Here is a 19,180-nt window from a genome sequence, read left to right on the forward strand (position 1 = left end):
ATTAACACTGTGACGTATATTTTTCACTAATTTTATTTTTCTGCTATTGCCAAAGGTTCTTAAAGACACCCAAAATTTTATAGTAATTTCAATAGCTGTAAACGCTTACTGTTGAGAAACTTTTAAACTATTAAAGTTTTTTTTTAACTTAAAAAGGTTATTGACAAATGAAATTTTTTGAAAATGTATAATTATTACTTTTGAGATTTATCATTGTTTTTACGATGGATTAAAGCTGCAAGCCAGTAAATAAAAAAAATAATACAAATTTAAAAAAAAAACAACAAGCGTTCAACTAAATGGTTTGTTCATTGATTCGGTGAATGGTGATGCCCATATGCCCCATTTTATTTCTTAAATAAAATATAATTTTTTATACACGAAATTTTTTGTGTCTTAATGAATGTAATGTAAGAATATTTCAATGAAGATACCATATTTTATATGCTTGGCCTAAAATGGGTTAATATGAATGAACTATGTACTGGCATCCTGTGTAAGAAGTACATATGACAGATTGCAAATTGATTAAACTAGATTTTTTTTTTTTTGTAACTTATGCTACAGCAAAAGAAAAACAAATATAGTAAAACAGACGAATAAAGTAATTTATTTTAGGAACAAGTAACAGTTTCACAATAATAAAACAAATCTGAATTAGTTATTATACAGATGATTGGTAAACCAGCACAACTATGCTTCGATAACATACACTTTTGTTTTTACAAATGGGGGGAAATGAAAACTAATTTAAAATTTCACAAAACTGAAAGAAAATAAACTTATTTAGCATAAAATAAGGCAAATTTAGACAGCACATGTTAAAAATACAAGGTCAATTAGGATTTAAAATTTTTTTTTTGTTTAACTCAAACAGCAATATATCAAAAGCAATTTAACTCTTATGCGGATACATTAGAAAAATATATTGGAGAAATAGAGATTTAGTTCAGTATTATCATATTTTTAATATGCTTTAGTTATGTGAAAGACAACTTATAAACGTTTGGGAAAGAACCATTAAATCATAGAAAACAATTTTGAGCAAAAAAATAAATAAAATACTACAAAATATTGTTATAATCTTGATCCAATTTTTTTTTTTTTTTTACTGTTTTTATAAACTTTATGTTCTTATAATTCAATAAAATCAAAGGTTATTTGTAAAACTATTTTAAGACAAAGGATTATAAAAATATTTTTAAAATTTCAATAATTTATAAAATATTTATAACCTTTACATTTTTACTATTTCTTTTATGCATATAGAAAACAAAATAAGAAAGAATAGAAATAGAAGCATATTAACAGAACTCCCAACTATTCTTTTTAATTATTAGTTCGGTAAAAGAAAACCATTATACAAAATAATTTTTTTTTTTTAAAATAATAAAAAGAAAAATTATAAAAATATTTTTTTTAACTTCAATAAAATATTTACAGTCTTTAATATTTTACAATTTATAGTGGCATTGAAATTAAAGATAATAACAGAAGCACACAAATTGAAACTCTCACTGAGTGCAGTATTTAAGTCTGTAAAAAAGAAGCAGAATAAAATAAAAAAAATTTTTTTTTTTTTGGCAATACAAAAACAAGGAAATATAAAGGTATCTTCTTTGCAGTAACTTTTGCATTTTGAATTTATGACAAAATATAAGGCTAAAATATTTTTTAAACATGAGAAAATAAAGCAAACAGCTTCAACTACGAATGGGCTGTAATATTCTGTAAGTGCCATTACTTAAAAATTGTTACCACTAATTTAAATATTTCACAATAGCGACTCAAAAACTGAACAGAGGTGCTATATTGTTTGTCATTTACACATATATAAATACACATAAAAGGCATGATCATTTTTTTTTTTTTGTTATTTAAAATGTATTTCAATAAACTGCCCTTAAGCTACTTTCTCTGCCCCGCTATGAAGATAGCCGGAACAGATATATAGTCCTATTGTTTAGTGCCCAGTGGTCCCTGCCTATACCTTTCACAAACTTCAAAAAAAAAAAAAAACCAAAATCGTACACCGGAGTACCAAAACTATAAACATTAAATGAAGGGAAGAAAAAAAATTTACTTTTAAAATTCAAAAAAAAAAAAAATTGAAAGGGGACGACACAAAGACAAAAAGGAATCCTCTAAACACAAAGCAAGAAATGTACACAAAAAAAATCATCGATGAGGAGATGAACAAACAAAGATAATTTTTAGGCCAATGACCACAAGCTGTGTGATAATGTCCAGATCTCAAGAAACGCCAGCACTGGTACAGTTGTAGTAAATCAAAACTTTCAGGAGCAGTCAGCTTTGCGAACCGTAGGCGGCTATCATCTGTCCCACTTTGGGGGCATCGTATTTCAGCAGCCGGCAAGAATCTTTACTGGACACATCAACACCATTTATCAATTAAGAGGCCACCATCAACGCCTTTCCATATCTGTGGTAGTAGTGGATGCTTTTATTTTATTTTTATTTATTTTTTTTCTCATTTTTCATCTGGTAGCAGGTATGAGCGCTACTCTTCTGCTTCTGTGTTAGGAAACCAGTGGCTTTGTAACCAGCCCACTGATCAACTGTTGACCCATAGTAGAACTTCAATAGGGTTGTGAGAATTGGCCACCTTGAGATGCAGCAAAGTAGGCCCTATCTCCTTGGTATGTAGAGTCTTGTGAGAGCATCCCTTCTGTCTGGGAACGCATATCATCCACCAGGTAGGTGTCCTGGAGGGAAAAAAGTAGTTTGATAAACATTACAGTTTTTTTAAAATTAAAAAAAAAACAATTAAACTTGAAACTAAATTAATATAAAGCATAAAATAGGAGAAAAAAATTAGGGTTTTTTTCTGTATAATATGCATACAAACTACTTTTAAGCAAGACAAATAATAAACTTTAAAAAAATAAAAATTCCAAGAAAAAAAAATAATTTGATAAGCATAACAGCTTTTACCAAAACATTATTTACCTTGAAACAATAATTAAATATAAAACATAAAATAATAGGCCAAAATGAAGAGAAGAAAAAAAAAAATTTTTTTTTTTTTTCTGTATGATGGTATGCAAATTGACTACTTTTAAGCTGGACAAATAACACACTAAAACAAAATTTTAATACATAACGAAGAAAAGTTTATAAAAAGAAGAAAAATTTTATTCCTGGAAAAAAATAATTTGATTAGTATACAGCTTTTAACAAAAAATTATTAAACTTGATATAATAATTAAATATAAAATAATAGGCCAAAAGAGAAAAACTTGGATTTTTTTTTCCTGTATGGTATGTATACAGACTACTAATAAGCAGGACAAATGACGAACTAAAACAAATTATAATACATAAAGAAAGAAAATTTCATCATAAAAAAAAATCATGATATATACTACAGTCTTAATAATGTAAATCTGGAAACAAGAGGCTTTGTGTTATATAGAATTTTGTGTTACATAGATCATTTCGCATAACATTAAACTTACCTACTAGACATGGCAATCTGATACAGAACAATAGCAATACCACTTAAAAATAATTTTTAAATAAACAATATTAAAAAAAAAAAATTCTAAATCAATTCCTACTTAAGTCAACAAAGAAAAACTTTATTTTAGTTACTTTTTTTTTTAAATAATTACAATTTTTACTCCCATATAAATCTAAAATTAATTAATTAATAATTGAAAAAACTGTATGTAAAACATCAAGTGTCATTAACAACAAGTTTTTAAAAAATGTATTTGAACTTGAATGAATGAATAAAAAATATTTTATGAAGGATTGAAAATTTTAATAAGTTATATAAATATATAGAGGGAGAGTGTGAACTAATAGTAGGAAATGGAAAGAAAAAAAAAGGCATGGATCACACGTGAGCAATTAACTATTTCTTTGTTCAAATAGAGCTAAAAGTTAGAAATTAACACTGATGTTATTTTTAAAATATGTGATAAACTGAATCGCTTATAGTAAAATTTAAATCAATCAGAAAATTCCATTTCGTGTTTCACTCATCCCTATTTATCTAATAAATTAATATTTGCAAAAACTGTATTATTAACATCAAGTATCCACAAGTTTAAAAAAATGTATTTGAACTTGAGCGAATGAATAAAAAGTATTTTATTAATGATTTAAAATTTGATCAAGATATGGGGAGAGTGTGAACTAATAGTAGGAATTGAAAAATACCAAAATATACATTTACTTAAAGTATTTATTATTTATAGAAAAAAATTTATTATGCATGCTAGAAATAAAATTCATTTGGTTTGCTCTAGAGATTTAAAAGTTAATACGGTTATGAAGAATTGCAGTTTACATTAAATAGCTTTTCTACTGCATATTTTTAATTTTAGAGTTACTTTAAGAAAAGAAAATTAACAGTTTCTAGTGTAATTTTATAGAAGACTGAATTTATTAAAATTTGCGATAAATTTATGATTCAGTTGCTTTAAAAAAAAATAACCAACATTAATTTATTCATATTTCCTCCTACTAATAATTTATAAAATTTTTTAATAAAGTTTAAAACTTCCTTAATCAAACAAATTTAAAGTAGAGTTTCATTAATCTCACTATGAAAATATGGTGAATACGACTGTTTAAGATAAATTTATGATACTGTTGTTTAAAAAAAAAAAAAAAAAAATAGCCAGTATCAATTGGTTAATATTTCCTCATACCAATAACTTATAAAAATTTTCAATCAAGTTTAAGATTTCCTTATTCAAACAAATTTAAAGTAGAGTTTCATAAATCTCAAAATGAAAACATAGTGAATATGATGCTTAACAGTTTTGTGCGAAAGTAATTTTTGCAGATATGGATTTTCCTTCAAGTACTGTTAAAAATTCTATGATGACTAAATATGCAGCTTTAGAAACAAAACTTATTTCAGATTTGAAATTCCTATACCCAAACTAGGCAATATCTAGTATTTGCATAAATGCAACAAAAAAAATTTTCCAGGTCATGGAATGCCCTTTTCCTGTATATCCTTACTGGTCACCACACAACTTGTTTTTGTGCTACCCTCTACCTCTACACCCTGGTAATAATTAATAATTTGAGTGAAAAGAATATATAATATAATCAATGAGATAGATAGAGTATAAGTTGTAAACCATTAAAAAAAAAGTAATAGAGAGTGGTTTTCAAAGTAATTGTGGTTTACTCACCTGAGACAACTCTGGCTGTGATAAACCAGGCTGAGAGAGTCCTGGATAATTGGGCTGGCTCATCTGACTCATGCTCAACTGTCCTTGCGTAAGAGGACCTTGAGAAAATCCACCCATCATGTCCTAAAAGGCAACATCAAAATTGTATTAGTTTAACTTCATTGAATGGCATCAGAGCAGTTACAACTCAGGGTTGCCACTCCATACTGGGAAAAAATTTCCTATGTTTTCCCTGTACACATTATACACACTATAGTAAGAAGAAACACACAATATCTGTGCTCTTGTACAAGCTACATTGGGCTAACAACACTAGTTTTAATTGCTGGAAAAACTTAAGAGAAAAAAGGTACATCTGAACATATTTAAAACAAATAATGCTATAGTAAATTAAACAGTTTAGTATAGTTGAAATATCATCCTCAAATATTCCAGACATACCTGCCAACATTGGAGAAATAAAATAACAGAGATTTTTCCAGCAACATGTTTTAACCTACGAGTAGAGTTTTGATACATCATGCATAATCATGTAAGTCTTAAAGGAGAAATTCTAATTTGGAAATATAAAGCACTTACGAAGTAAAAAATATGTATACAAATCTTAACCTAAAGAAGTTTTTTTTTAAGCCATAATTTATAATTACTTAGACTGCTAACACTCAACATACTGCAGTAAAGGCAATTGCACTATCTGTTGGGGAATAAGAGAAATATTTTTGCCATCAGCAAATATTTTATCACCCAATATTTTTAAAAAAATTTCTTAAACAAATTATGGAGAAATTTGAGAATATACGGGTAAACAGGAGACTTGGCAGGCATGCATAGATTGTGCTTTGAGTGGCCACTATTTTTTAAAAAACAAAAATAAGAAACAATTCCCTTTTTTTTCTGTTTGTAAAGAAAAACTCCAAATCCCCAGCCTTTTTAGTGTTATTTTAGGTGATTTGTAAATTCCCTACTCTCCCTGTGGAGTGGCAACCCCGAAACTGTAAGCAGTTTCAAGAGAGTTAAATGAAGCATCCAAATATTACAAACTTTCGCTATGCCAACGTAGTTACAAAAAAAATCTTAAAATTACTTGGCTAGCTTGGCTGTTAAATCCAGTCTGGGAAAGGTTAAGTTGCCCATTGGAGACTGCTCTACCATTTGCTTGTCTGCCTCCACCTTTTCTTGTGGCATTACGATTCCTTTGGTTTTGACGAGCTATAAGGAAGAGAAAAAGTATTTTTTAACTAGTTCTGAAAACATTACATAAATGACAAAATAAACCAGTAAATTTTTTACCTTGAAGAGCTTGTTGATGTTGATTGTAGAAACGTGGAGGAATGTGAGCCATGTTCAAGAACATCCCAACAGGAACAGGCAAATTAGCAACGGTACCCTGAGCTCTTTCTGGACTAATGTAGGAGAGTTGATCGTGTGGTCGATTGTAAAATGCTGGACCTGAATGAAAGTCATAATCATTAACTTCCCTTCTTCATTTAAAATTAAACAGGGTGCGTAGCCAAATCTTTCAACAAAAAACAAGTACTTTTCAAGCACTCAAAAAATATTTTTAAGCACTATATACTTTAACAAAATGCAAAATAATTTTTAAAGACTTTACATGATCATGATAAAATAACTAATTTCTGACAAAGAACTCTTTTCTTGATTATATCAGCCATTATAAAATGATCAAGAGATTTTTAAGTTTGATATCAGTCTGTGGCAAAACACAGCAGAGTTGCACATGAAAGTGCAATAATCTTGTCGAACCCAGCTCAGTAGACGCATGTGTGGACTCGCAAGAATTTAATGTAAAATGATTGGTGATTTCATACGCCAATCATTTTACATTAAATTCTTGTCGACGGTACGCCGAAATAGATTGTGGTTGAATGAATTGTGAAAACGTTGAATAGAACAATTTGAAAAGCAGGCTTTTGCATAATACGTGGCGAAAATGGACATGGTAAAGAAGAAAAAAAAACTCCTTTTCAAAAAGGGAAAATTAAGCACTTTTTAAAAACAATTTATGAAAAAAAGCACTTTTAAGGGCTTTTAAAAAACGAAAATTGAAAATAAGCACCTTTAAACATTTTTTAAAAACCCTACGCTCCATGTTAAATGTTTAAAACAATTAGTGAAATGTTTCATCTAATTAATGTTTTTTCACCACAAAAAATATTTGAGTATTTAATTATCAAAAAACATTTCATTGTTTCATATATTTCCTAACTGAAATTCAAAATGTTTAGTTTGACCGTTTTTAAAACCAGATTTCAAAAATATACTCTTAACTTTTGGTGTTTCTAAATAAATACTAGCAAGAAATGCATTCATAATACCCATGGAGAGACTATATATTTTTGAACTTATCTCAATCAAAACTAATTTGTTTCAGACCCAACGTCAATAAATTGAGTAGCCTTATAAAAAATAATGCAAAATACGCCCAACATAAACAATGTAATTTAAGACCATGCTATTCAAAATAACTAAATAAAAAATAAAATAAATAATAAAGCTAAATACGTTTTAGAAATTCAAAAAAATAATTTAGGAGCTCCATGTTACTATAATTTAAACAATTATTTGTCTTGTTTTCTTTTTTATTGTTATTCAATTAGTTGCACAAATTGATCAATTAGTTTCGAGACCATTAGCTTTCATCTTAAATGAGTATTGATTTTACAGTGCTTATTATTTACTTTAAAATAAATTTTCCTTTTAAAATTTTATTAAGGTACATCCATCAAATTCCTTAAATATTCATGAAATTAAATTGAAAAATAAATAGTATCAATGCTATGAAAATAAAAAAGTTTTTTACCGAATGGAAGATTTCACAGTGATGTCTTATGTCTTAAGTTGGGCTAGTTAATAACAATAATATTTAATTGAAGTTTTCTATCACAAATAGCAAAATGGTAGAATAAAGTTAGAAATAGATTATTTTTTTTATTTCATAAGTGCTTTGCTCATTCTTTTTTCATTATGTTTCAAAATAGCACGTGCATTTTAAGGTTTAATAAAATATTAGATCACCTATCCTAGGGGTGCACAACCTTCTTGAGTGAAGGGCCACTTGCACAGCAGGTTGGCTAACGAAGGGCCGCACATGTATTAAGACATGTTAATGACAAATGTAATAATGTATATTTAAACATCAGCGTTCCATTTTTCTTTATCAATAAACTTAGTAACATCAATAACTTAGTAGTGTTCCATTATTAGAATTCATTCAAAAATAAAAAAACTTGCTATTTTTATCATATGAACAATAGATTTATCAAAATAAATAAACATTGAAGAAGAGAAATATTTTTTTTATCGTATCATGCAATATGAAAACTCATTTTAGAATTAAATTCTAATAAATTTTAAAAAAACTGCAATGCCCACAGAATGAAAGTAGGAAAAAGTTTAGTCATAATTAAGTCATATAAATTCAAATTAAATATTTCAATTGAAGAAAATTTATAGGTTTTAAACAAAAGCCTAAAATAAAAACAAAACTGTGATAGTTCAAAATAAAATTCAATGCTTATTTTGTACTGTACTTTATTATTTTATTTTATTAATTATTAGATTTTTTATATTGTAAACATATTCCTCTTTTTTATCGAAAAATATCACTTAAGCAACAAAAAATTGAAATCTAAACTACAAACAGTGAGCAGTTTAAAAATTCACGTTTTCCTCCATTTTATGAATTTCTCAAGTTGCAATAACATTGCGTTTAAATTTCTGAGGGATGTAACGAGTATTTAGCCCTTCTGTGAAAAATTAAGTTGGTTGAATGATCAGTCAAATATTTGGCAGAATATTTTTTAGAAATGTATTTTTCTAAGTTTTTTTTTATTTTTGAATTTTTACAGATATTACTTTTTTTTTTTACATTATAATCAGACAAGTCATTTTTGTCATTTTTTCGATACTTTGAGAATTGAGAAGGATCCATTTTTTGCAGTTTTTATTATAACCCAGCATTTTAACAGAATGTCTCATAGTATTAATTTATTATCACTCTTTCCCTGTACTGTAATATAAATAACCAGTAACATAAAAAAGTATGATTTTCAGTATTAAAGTTTTGTTTCAGGAACTAAGAAAAATTTGTTTTTTCTATTTTTCTTTTTTTAGGCATTTTTATTATGACTCAGCATTTTTTTTAAAAAATAAAGTTACAAATAAAATTTATTTTACAGCAATTTTTTTTCTTCTAAGATTATGGCAATGAGAAAAATTTAAATTGAGATTTTTATTTAAAAAATTAAGAACGTTTTTTCTAACTTTTTATTATCTTTAAATAAGAAAAAAAAAATTTTTAGACATTTTTATTATAACGCAGTAATTTTTAATAGCATTTCTGTTGACTTAATTCTTTTTTCTTGGCTTTTTCTGATAATTGGAAAACAGAGATGTTCAGCTTTAAAATTTTCTTTCAAAAATTAAGATTGATTTTTATGTTCTCTGTTTCGCTTTTCGACATTTTCAAAAACGTTCTTGATTGGCCTTATTTTTTAGAGTTAATTTATGAATACGTTTTTCCAGGAAACATTATTCTGAGCATTGAAATTTTAGTTTCAGTGTTGCTACAATGCTAAAAGATTTTGCTATTTGGCCCCAAGTGTACGGCGTTCAATTGATTTTTTCTTCTTTTTTTTTTGCCTAATATTTGGTTTTTGATCAAATCACAATTCATTACCACATTCGACCAAATCATATTCGTTGCGGAAATAAAAATGAAGGAAAAATAACTAGGAGTAACGATTAAACTGTACCGTAATACCATATCAAAAAGTGATTATTTAATTGCGTGACTAACAATCACGTGTCGTAATAACATCATAGTTAAATAACGGGATCGTCAAAATCATGAGGAAAAGTATAGAAATAATTAGGAAAAAATATATTTTTATGCTGAACTCAGCACGAATAAAGCGCGTCAAATGCATGATTTAAAATTTGCGTGTCGTAACAGAATAATTGGAATTTTTTATAATACGTGGGAACGCATAGCAATAACTGCCGAGAAAAATTTTTGAAAAAAAAGAAAGAATTGCAAAAAAAAGATAAAAAATCACTTAGATTTAAGATGAAATCGTCAGAAATAAAGTGCACAAAAAGTTATTATTTAAATTTGTGATCTGAAACTCGCGTCGTAATAAAAATTCGGAATTTTCAAAATCACTTAGAAAAGCGGAAATAACTGTTTAAAAAAAAATCCACAATTAAAAAAAAATCCAAATATTTACGATAAATTTGGCTTCAAGAAAGCGCGTTAAACGTACGTTTACTAAAGAATCTGTTAAAATTGATTGTGTCAAAGAGGGATGACTTAAAAGAGCGATTAAAAATTGCCATTTTTAAAAAAAAAAAAAATTTATTGAGTTTAGAAGCTCTCGCGGGCCGCACTTCAGTAGTCGAAGGGCCGCATTTGGCCCGCGGGCCGCAGGTTGTGCACCCCTAACCTATCCAAAAAGTACTTTGATTATAAATTTTATTAATTTAAAATTTTGGACTAGAATTTTTTTTTTTTTGAAAAATCCTAAATTATTATGATGATGGTATGTTTTCAACCCAATAAATTCTATAGCAAAAACCATGTTTCTTACTTTTTTGCGCAAAGGAAGACTTTGTAAAAGCTTAATTTGAGCAATACTGAAATATTTGAAAATGAGTAATAAACTATAATGCAAAGTTAATAGCTTATTAATTTAAATTTGGATCCCTGCCTTTTAATAAAATATAATTAAATTTAAAATAACTGGTTTCATCTGTCTTAAATTATCCAAAAACTAGTTTTGTAGTGTAAAAAAATTGGCAATATAATAAATTAGTGCTATTTTTTTATATTATAAATTTATTGTAAGTTTAAATATAAATTAAAATTTTGAATTCCCTTTACAAAACACACACTTTTAAAAATAATTGCTGTTGCTTTAATGAATTAAAACTATTAAGAACAAAGATTTATAGATAATATTTGAGTTTATGTAATTTACTGATATTTTATATTTAATAAGTTATTAATAAAATCTTAATACTATGAATAGTGGGACTTTAATCAATATCGAACTAACATCAGAGATGCCATCTTGCTCTGGACAGAGAATAAATATTTTCTAGTGGTAGTCTTTTAATGCCTGATTCTTGGTTTAGTAAACTTGATTTATAGAGATTTTATTCACCACTACTTCCAAATAATTCAAATGGCTTATGTGATACACCACTTTATTACCATAAAACTGTGTTGAGTCTTTTAAAAAGTTGGGGAAATTCATTTGAATCATTTCTAATAATGATTCAAATATTTAAAAAAGTTATAAGTAAAATTAATAATATTTATCAAATTCTTTAACTTAAATGCCTGCAATAACTTAGGCCAAGATTATTGCAGGCCTAAGTTATTATTATTAAATTATAATTATTAAGTTTAGGAGTTAATGAAGTCATAGCAATTAAAAGTCTCGTAATCAGCCAAAAAAAAAAAATTAAGGCAGATTTTGTAACAGCATACATACACCATAATATTTTTAAAAAAGGCAAAAAGCTAACTAAAAAAAAATGAGTATAATCCGCTTTATTTCGGTATAATATGGACATATTTTATCACAAAGGAATAAAATATACTAATTTTAGTTACAGAATTACTTATTTTAAAACAGTTCCCAGTATAATTTCATAAATAGAGCAGTGAACAATCTTATCTCTCTTAAACATCTCATGCTGGCATGCCCTTAACAAATTAAAACGCGAGATAACAAATTTTTACTTTTGTTTCGCTGTAAAAGACAATTGTCTGTAAGAAAATAATATTTATTATTCTCTCATCAGTTTCTTTAAATGTAAATAGAAAGAGATATGTTTGTTACGACTTTTAGATATTTTTTTATTAACTCTTATTGACAAAACAATAGTTTTTATTCAATAAGTTTATTTTCCTCATTTCACACTATTTAAGAAAGAAACCAAAAGAAGGCTGAGCAATGCCGATGTAGATATACGGCCGATGTATAGATACGGTCAAGCTGGAAGCTAAGATGCAAGCAGGCTCCTACATAAGGACTATTGTTTTTTTTTCTTAAACTTGCAACATAGTATAGAAATAAAACATACCTCCATTTAGGTGAGATGATCTATCATACACACTGCCTGGAATCATGGCTTCTCTTGCATCGTACATGGCAGTATTCATGAAATGGGATCCCTGAAATTAAATGAAAAAATATAAATGTTTGAATAGCAAAAACCAATTTGAAATTTATTGCTAATAGAATTGGAAGAGATACATACCGGGTTCACTGTGTTGGTAAGCTTCCTCGGTTTGCTAAACTGTATTAAGCTTTCCTTTAAATTATTTAACGGCCCTTCAACCAAAACTTTGTTTTCTTTGTAAAATGTTAATAAGTGATTCCACAAAGTTTGCTATGGAGAAAACGATTAAACTTTAAAACAAAGCTAAACATTTATAACAACAATAATTCGAAACCAATTTTATTAATTTTCATAATAATAATAATATTCAAATACAGAGGTTACTACTTAAAACACCATCAAAATCAATTTTGGATTCAAATGTTAGTAGAGAGAAAGATTTCATGTTGAATATATGAAAAATTTGAAAAGTAAATATTAAATATAAAAACAATGAAAAATATTTATATTTACCTTGGATAAAACTTTAGGGTTGCCAACAATAATTATTCCATACCTAAAATACACAACTCAGTGATTAACAATTCACAACAAAATAAAAAGTTATTACTACAGCATAAGGCAATAATTCATATAGTTTAATTTTAATAAAATGATATTTCTAACAATATTGTAAGATGACTAAGCAATTAAAAAGTATTTACTACAATAATTACTTACTTAAAACTTTTTCAAACTTGGAAACATTTAATTTTAACAAATAATAAATAATATTAAACTTAATAATAAATTTAAATAATAATGATGATTTTAAGAAGGATATTAAAATATATGAGATAATTTGGTCGCACACTGATGATAGATTTCATTTTTTCTCACTCAGAACAAATAATATTATTTATGGATTAGTTTTTGCAGCTTTGTAAACAAAACAATAAGTTAGAGACGATGTTCCATACAATACAGACTATGTTACACAATTGTCTTGTTGATAATTGTTTTAAAACGGAGCTATTTTTTTTAATTACAGTGGTCCCATATCTCAAATGGTCCAGACATCTGCAAGTCTGGAAAAAAAATTCTAGGCACTATGTCTTTAAAGTAAAAAGATTAAACCATATATCATTCTATAAATAAAAATTACAAATAAATGACAAGGTCAATTGATGAAATGACAAAAATGACAAGGACTACACCAAATGCTTTGCTTTTGATTAAATGACAGAACTTAACAATATTTAGAGTGAAGAAAAGAAAAAGAAAGCAGATTTAAAACAATTTTCATTTGAGGTGAAGAATTAGCAAAGATATTCAGATAAATATAACATAAAACAAGGTTTAAACTTCAGTAAATCAATCGTATATATTAATAATAAAAATAGGAAATAAAAGAACAAAGCGGATTTCTTAAGGAAAACATTAATCTTTTGAAAACTTTTTCAGAATTAGAAATTTCACGGTTTACTATATACCTGGACTCACTTTTCTCAAAAACTTCAAATTTTAAAATAACATAGTAGATGAAACAGAATTTGCAATGAAGAGTTTTTTCCACAGCCTGGCATCTTCTTAAGAGCAATTATTAAAGATACATAAATGTTCAACTATGTCATAAATTATTACTAATGTTTTTCAAGTTTATTTTTATTTAGTGTTTTGAAATTAACTACTGACCAAATTTAAAAAAATATTTTAAACATCTTCATGTTTACAGTGTAACTATTGAATAAAACTAAACTTTTTTGTTAAACAAACTTTTTTTGTTAAAAAAAAGTTAATTTTCTTTTCATGGCATGGTATGTGCAAAATCTGCCTAATATTTTATTCTTCAGCTATGGACATGGCAAAAAGAGACAAAATGAAACTTTTTTTTTGTTGTCAAAAAGATTTCTTTTTTATTGAGTGTTAAAAATTTATCTAAAAAATAGAAATTTCTAGAAATGGAGGTTTATATATATATCTTTATACAGTATCGATTTTCACATTACTCTAAATATATACACACACGTTTTTTACAACAGAAGGGGATTCAATAATTCTGCTATAAGATACATGAAACTTTTTTATTAATGTTCCAAAAAAAATTTTAAATTTAAATGTTCCAGACTCCTTTTTTTTAAATTTATTCTTAACTCTCGCAACAAAAAATTAACGTCAATACATATTACTCATGTTTTGCAAGCAATTAACTAATGATCAAAGTTTTTAAAAAAATCCTTCAAAAAAATTTTTTTTCAATAGCACCTATCGAATAAACGTACATTTTTTTAAAGAAACATTTTCTTTTCATGGCACGATTTGAGCAAAATCGGCCTAATATTTCAGCAATGACTAAATAAACTAAGATTTTTTCAAACAAATTATACACAATAAACATGTATGACATAAAAATAGATTAAGTATTAATTTATAAATTTATTAAAAACAGAGTTTGCGAAACACAACAATTTCTATAATTTCGTTAAAATAAGCAAGGAATTCATTTACAACTACCGAATTCCGCAATTTATTTCTCTAAGGGAAAAAAAATGCACATAATATGAAAATGTCTATAATTCATACCTAGCTCTTGTTAAAGCAACGTTCAAGCGCCTTGGATCGTTCAAGAAACCAATGCCCTGATGTTCATTCGAACGTACGCATGACATAATGATTAAATCTTTCTCTCTCCCTTGAAACGCGTCCACACTCGCAACTTCTATGTCCTTAAAAAGAGAATATAGAAATAAACGAATAATGTATTTTTAATACACAAATATTATGAGGATTTTCAGTCAATTTCACAGATTTCCAGATTACATTTTTGCTATACACAACACAATTAGAAATTTTAGAAATTCACATTTTTTTTAATCAATAAGCAAGGAAACTTTCTTTTTGATAGAGAATATGTCCTATAACTAATTATAAAAAATTAAATTTTCACTTAGCAAAAGTTTAACAAGCAGATTTCAAAATAGACAAAATCCCTGTGGCAGAATTTTTTTCGAGATTTCTGCGACCAACCTTTCTAATACTAATATCTTTCCGCAAGATAATCTTGAACATGACAACTATAAATGTTACTAATTCAAAGTAACAGAAGTGTCAAAAAAAATTGCATCAAATAAAACAATTTTTTAAAAAAATATTTAATTTTTTTTTAGTCTAATATTATGGGCGATATTCTCGCATTTTGTAAGGGGAAAACACACTGATTATTCATTTCCTTTTTCGTATTTTGTAAATCCTCATGCCATTAAAAAATCGTGAAATCCGTAGCAGTAACTACCGGGAAAAAAAAGATCGGCAACGAAATCACGTGATGAAAAGGGTTACTAAATGTGTGTTTCCATTTCGAGATTCGGTTGTTATAATAAATAATATCATAAAAATATCTGATTTTAAAAGCTATGTGGAAATCATTAGTAATGACTGCATAAAAAATATTAGAATGAAAGTTTCTGCAGAAAAAAAAACTAATTTTTTACCTTATTATTCTTTATTTCTCATTATTCCACTCCGATTAGCGAAAAAAGGCATCTTTTGAATATAATTCTGAAGAAAAGATGAATGATTATACAATTTCGATGTACTATTTTAGAGGTTAAATATTTTCAAATTCCCCTTTGACAAAATTGATTTTTTGGTACAAGTAATAATCACTTGATTATGATTCGCTCCACATTTTAAATAGTTGTAAAATTACTAAACTATACTTGTAAAATTACTAACATATGGAAAATTCTTTACACTTTTGTCAACATCATCTTGTGACATATTCACTAAAATTAAATGTGTTTTCTGGCATTTTACATTATTCACAAGTAACAAAAATGCAAATTAGCATGTAACAAAAATCTAAGAATATAGCAAAAACATTAAGAGGAATCTCAATTAAGGACATCGGTTCAAAACATTATTTTACAAGGTCTCCGATTGCTTTACAATATATTTCACACTACTCTGATCTGACACACAGTGTATTTTCAACTTCAACTAACAAAATCTAAATAAATAAATGATAAACTATTGAAAAATAATATGATAATAAATGATTGGGAAAAAAATAAATAACTGATTGAAATTAGTACAAAAATATCCTACCTGATACAGTTTTGCATGTAATGAACCATTATACTGCATATATTGCACTAAATATGCTCTTTGACCTTCATATGGTGTGATTATACCAATTTGCTCTGGTTTAACACTGCATTTCAGGAACCTTGTCGTTAGTCTTTCCACCAAAGCGGCTTCAGTTCTACGTGAATAAGGAAATTAAAATTAAGTGATGAAAATTAACACAAAAGTAACTTGTTCTTAACTTATGTCTAAACCTACCTATTAAGATAAGATGTGCCAGAGCCCGCAATTTCTTCTTGACCTTGGCAGGCATAGAAAAACATGGGTTTATCCGGCTGCGGCCACGGGAAATCAACACCTTTCATTTTTCTCTCCTCTGCAAAAGTTAAAAATTAATTTCATCATGAAACATTCCAACAGGAGAAAATAAACCAATAAATAAAAGGCTAGGTGATCACTAACACTGACAAGGAAATTACATGTAAAATTTCTACTGAAAATCATTAGAAACTGAGGTAGAACACACAATTTCTGAACAAATCATAAGTCTCAAATATTTGGTAATAAATCTGCATCTATTATGTTTTCTTTTTTTGTTTGTTTGTTTGTTTTTTTTTAATTTTCATAGCAAACTAAAACTTTGAAGAGCCATAGTTGCAACAAACTTTCTTTCCAGGGAGTGTTCTACTTTGCTCTTTATTTTAAACTTTGTTTATCTTCATCAGGAATTTCATAGTTGTTGCCATTGTGAGGACAAAAGTTTCCAAAATACTCACCTGATTTCTCTTGACAGTATTCTAAATTTGCCTCATTTTCGCAAACGACTTTAAAAATGATATTTCCAATCTATATTGCTTACGTCATTATATACAAAAGAAACACATTGTTTATGTTAAGGTTTATAATAAACAATGTGTTTCTTTTTTTAATTATTAAAAAGATAAATCAAAGAACTTATTCAGAAATGAATCAGTCAGGAAACAGAATAAAAATAAATAAACTTCCTTTTTTGCAGCAGTTTATAACATATATAAAAAAAAACACTCAACACAGTTAGCATAATTGCTGGGGAAATTCTGTTTTCTTATTTATGGAGATATATTTTTAATAGGATTAATTATTAACATTATTAAATGTTATATCTGTTCCTTACCTGTTATTAAATATCAAAATATCATTATATCTGTCATTAAATGCTATTAAATCTGTTATTGAATGTTATTATATCTGTCATTAAATGTTATATCTGTTATAACATTATTAATGTTATGTTATATCTTTCTGCGCAAAAATATCTTTAGAAGTGAATCTGCTTTGACCAAAGATCTTGATATGGTTTTAAAAGAGCTTTGTATGTTTTTAAAATTTTATCTTCAGATCCCTACTTTTTATAAATATATTTCACATGAATATCAAGTCTTGGAGAAGATAAAAAATTTATAAGATTTTTAGAATACTGATATACTAATAAGGTGAAAAGCCTTTAGTAGATACAGGGGTCTGTCCAGACATTTTGTGAAAAGTTCGTTTCTGTAAAATTGTGAAAAAATTACTCGTAATTTGTGAATATAAAATAAACGTTAAGTCACATTCTTTCAACCAGGGTCCTGTTTTGATGAATTTATACAAATAGGGTCTTTATTGCAAAAACCTTTTTCAAGGAGTTTTATAATTGTAAATCAATACAAGATTATGCTCAACACTGTAAAACTATAATTTAAAAAAAATTACATTTTCAAAAATAAACAGAAATTGCTGCTTCTAAATAAGAGATGCAACATACAAATACTTGGTATTTAGCCTATACTATTAAACGCAGAATATTCATTTCGGACGAATATAGGAAGAAGCGTCTGCCGAAGGCAAAACTTAATTCATTTACAGTTTTCTTTTTTTTTTTCTCCTTGGGAAGGGTTTATTCGATTAACAAAACAATAACGAAGATAAACGAATTTGTGAAGGGTCCGTTTTTAAGTTAAAATATTTTGTGAAGGGTCCCTTAACGGACCCAAATTTCTTCGAAACAGACCCCTGAGATATCCATAATGATATAAGAAATTGAAGCAAAACAAAGTGTTAGAAATTTAAGCACTGTTTGATGCATCTGTTTTACTTTATTTTGCATTTTTTGTGGAGGGAGGACATCCATCTTGAAGGTTCTTAAAGTAACCCAAACCAATAGTTCTTTCTCCCTGGTTTTTGGCTCATCTAAATAAAATTTACAGATTTTTGAAGATTAATTTAAATACTATAATAACTCTTTGGTTTAGATCACGAAAACATTTATCACAATAAAGATTATTTTAACCTAAAAGCTCCTGTAAAGAGAATAATAAATAAAATCATTTTACCTGCATAAACTCCATTTTGAAGAGAACCTTCATAGAAAAAGTTGGATGGAAACTTGCTAAGTTGAGGATGCATTCTGTATTGCACCTCCAGCCTCAGAGGCCTTATTCCCAGAACAACCAATCTCTCAAACAAGGATTGTGAGAGACCAGCTCTTGCAGCTTTTTTACACATGACAACAGGTCCCAGCTGACAATGATCACCCACTAGTATCAGCTGTAAAAGGATAAAATAAGTTTAGAAATGCTTTAAAAAGAGAACTATCTTTAAGAGAATGATATAGCCAGGCATAAAAGTGAACAAAAATTTTTTAAAAAGTTGAACTTATACAATTAAACTTTTTTGACTACTACTATACTTAATAATCATCATACTTAATAATCATCATAATTACTTAATAATCATCATTTTAAATTAATTGCCAGTAAATCATTCTA

General features: G+C 27.2%; 1 protein-coding gene across 1 annotated transcript in view; it reads right to left on the reverse strand.

Moving 5' to 3' along the window:
* Positions 1–587: 587 nt before the first annotated feature.
* Positions 588–19,180, reverse strand: part of Upf1 (Upf1 RNA helicase) — a 40,300-nt gene continuing 21,707 nt past the window's right edge. Inside the window, exons 15-25 of the mRNA XM_043040835.3 lie at positions 18,746–18,959; positions 16,653–16,770; positions 16,416–16,572; positions 14,892–15,034; positions 12,843–12,885; positions 12,468–12,599; positions 12,291–12,381; positions 6,468–6,626; positions 6,262–6,386; positions 5,178–5,300; positions 588–2,726 (exon numbers count right to left, since the gene is read on the reverse strand). Coding sequence (XP_042896769.1) covers positions 2,601–2,726; positions 5,178–5,300; positions 6,262–6,386; positions 6,468–6,626; positions 12,291–12,381; positions 12,468–12,599; positions 12,843–12,885; positions 14,892–15,034; positions 16,416–16,572; positions 16,653–16,770; positions 18,746–18,959 — 1,431 coding nt within the window. The 3' untranslated portion in view covers positions 588–2,600. The remainder of the gene's footprint in view (positions 2,727–5,177; positions 5,301–6,261; positions 6,387–6,467; positions 6,627–12,290; positions 12,382–12,467; positions 12,600–12,842; positions 12,886–14,891; positions 15,035–16,415; positions 16,573–16,652; positions 16,771–18,745; positions 18,960–19,180) is intronic.

This window comes from Parasteatoda tepidariorum, chromosome 7 (assembly GCF_982258835.1).
Source record: "Parasteatoda tepidariorum strain Cologne lab strain chromosome 7, Ptep-v5.0, whole genome shotgun sequence".
Lineage (NCBI taxonomy): Eukaryota > Metazoa > Arthropoda > Arachnida > Araneae > Theridiidae > Parasteatoda > Parasteatoda tepidariorum.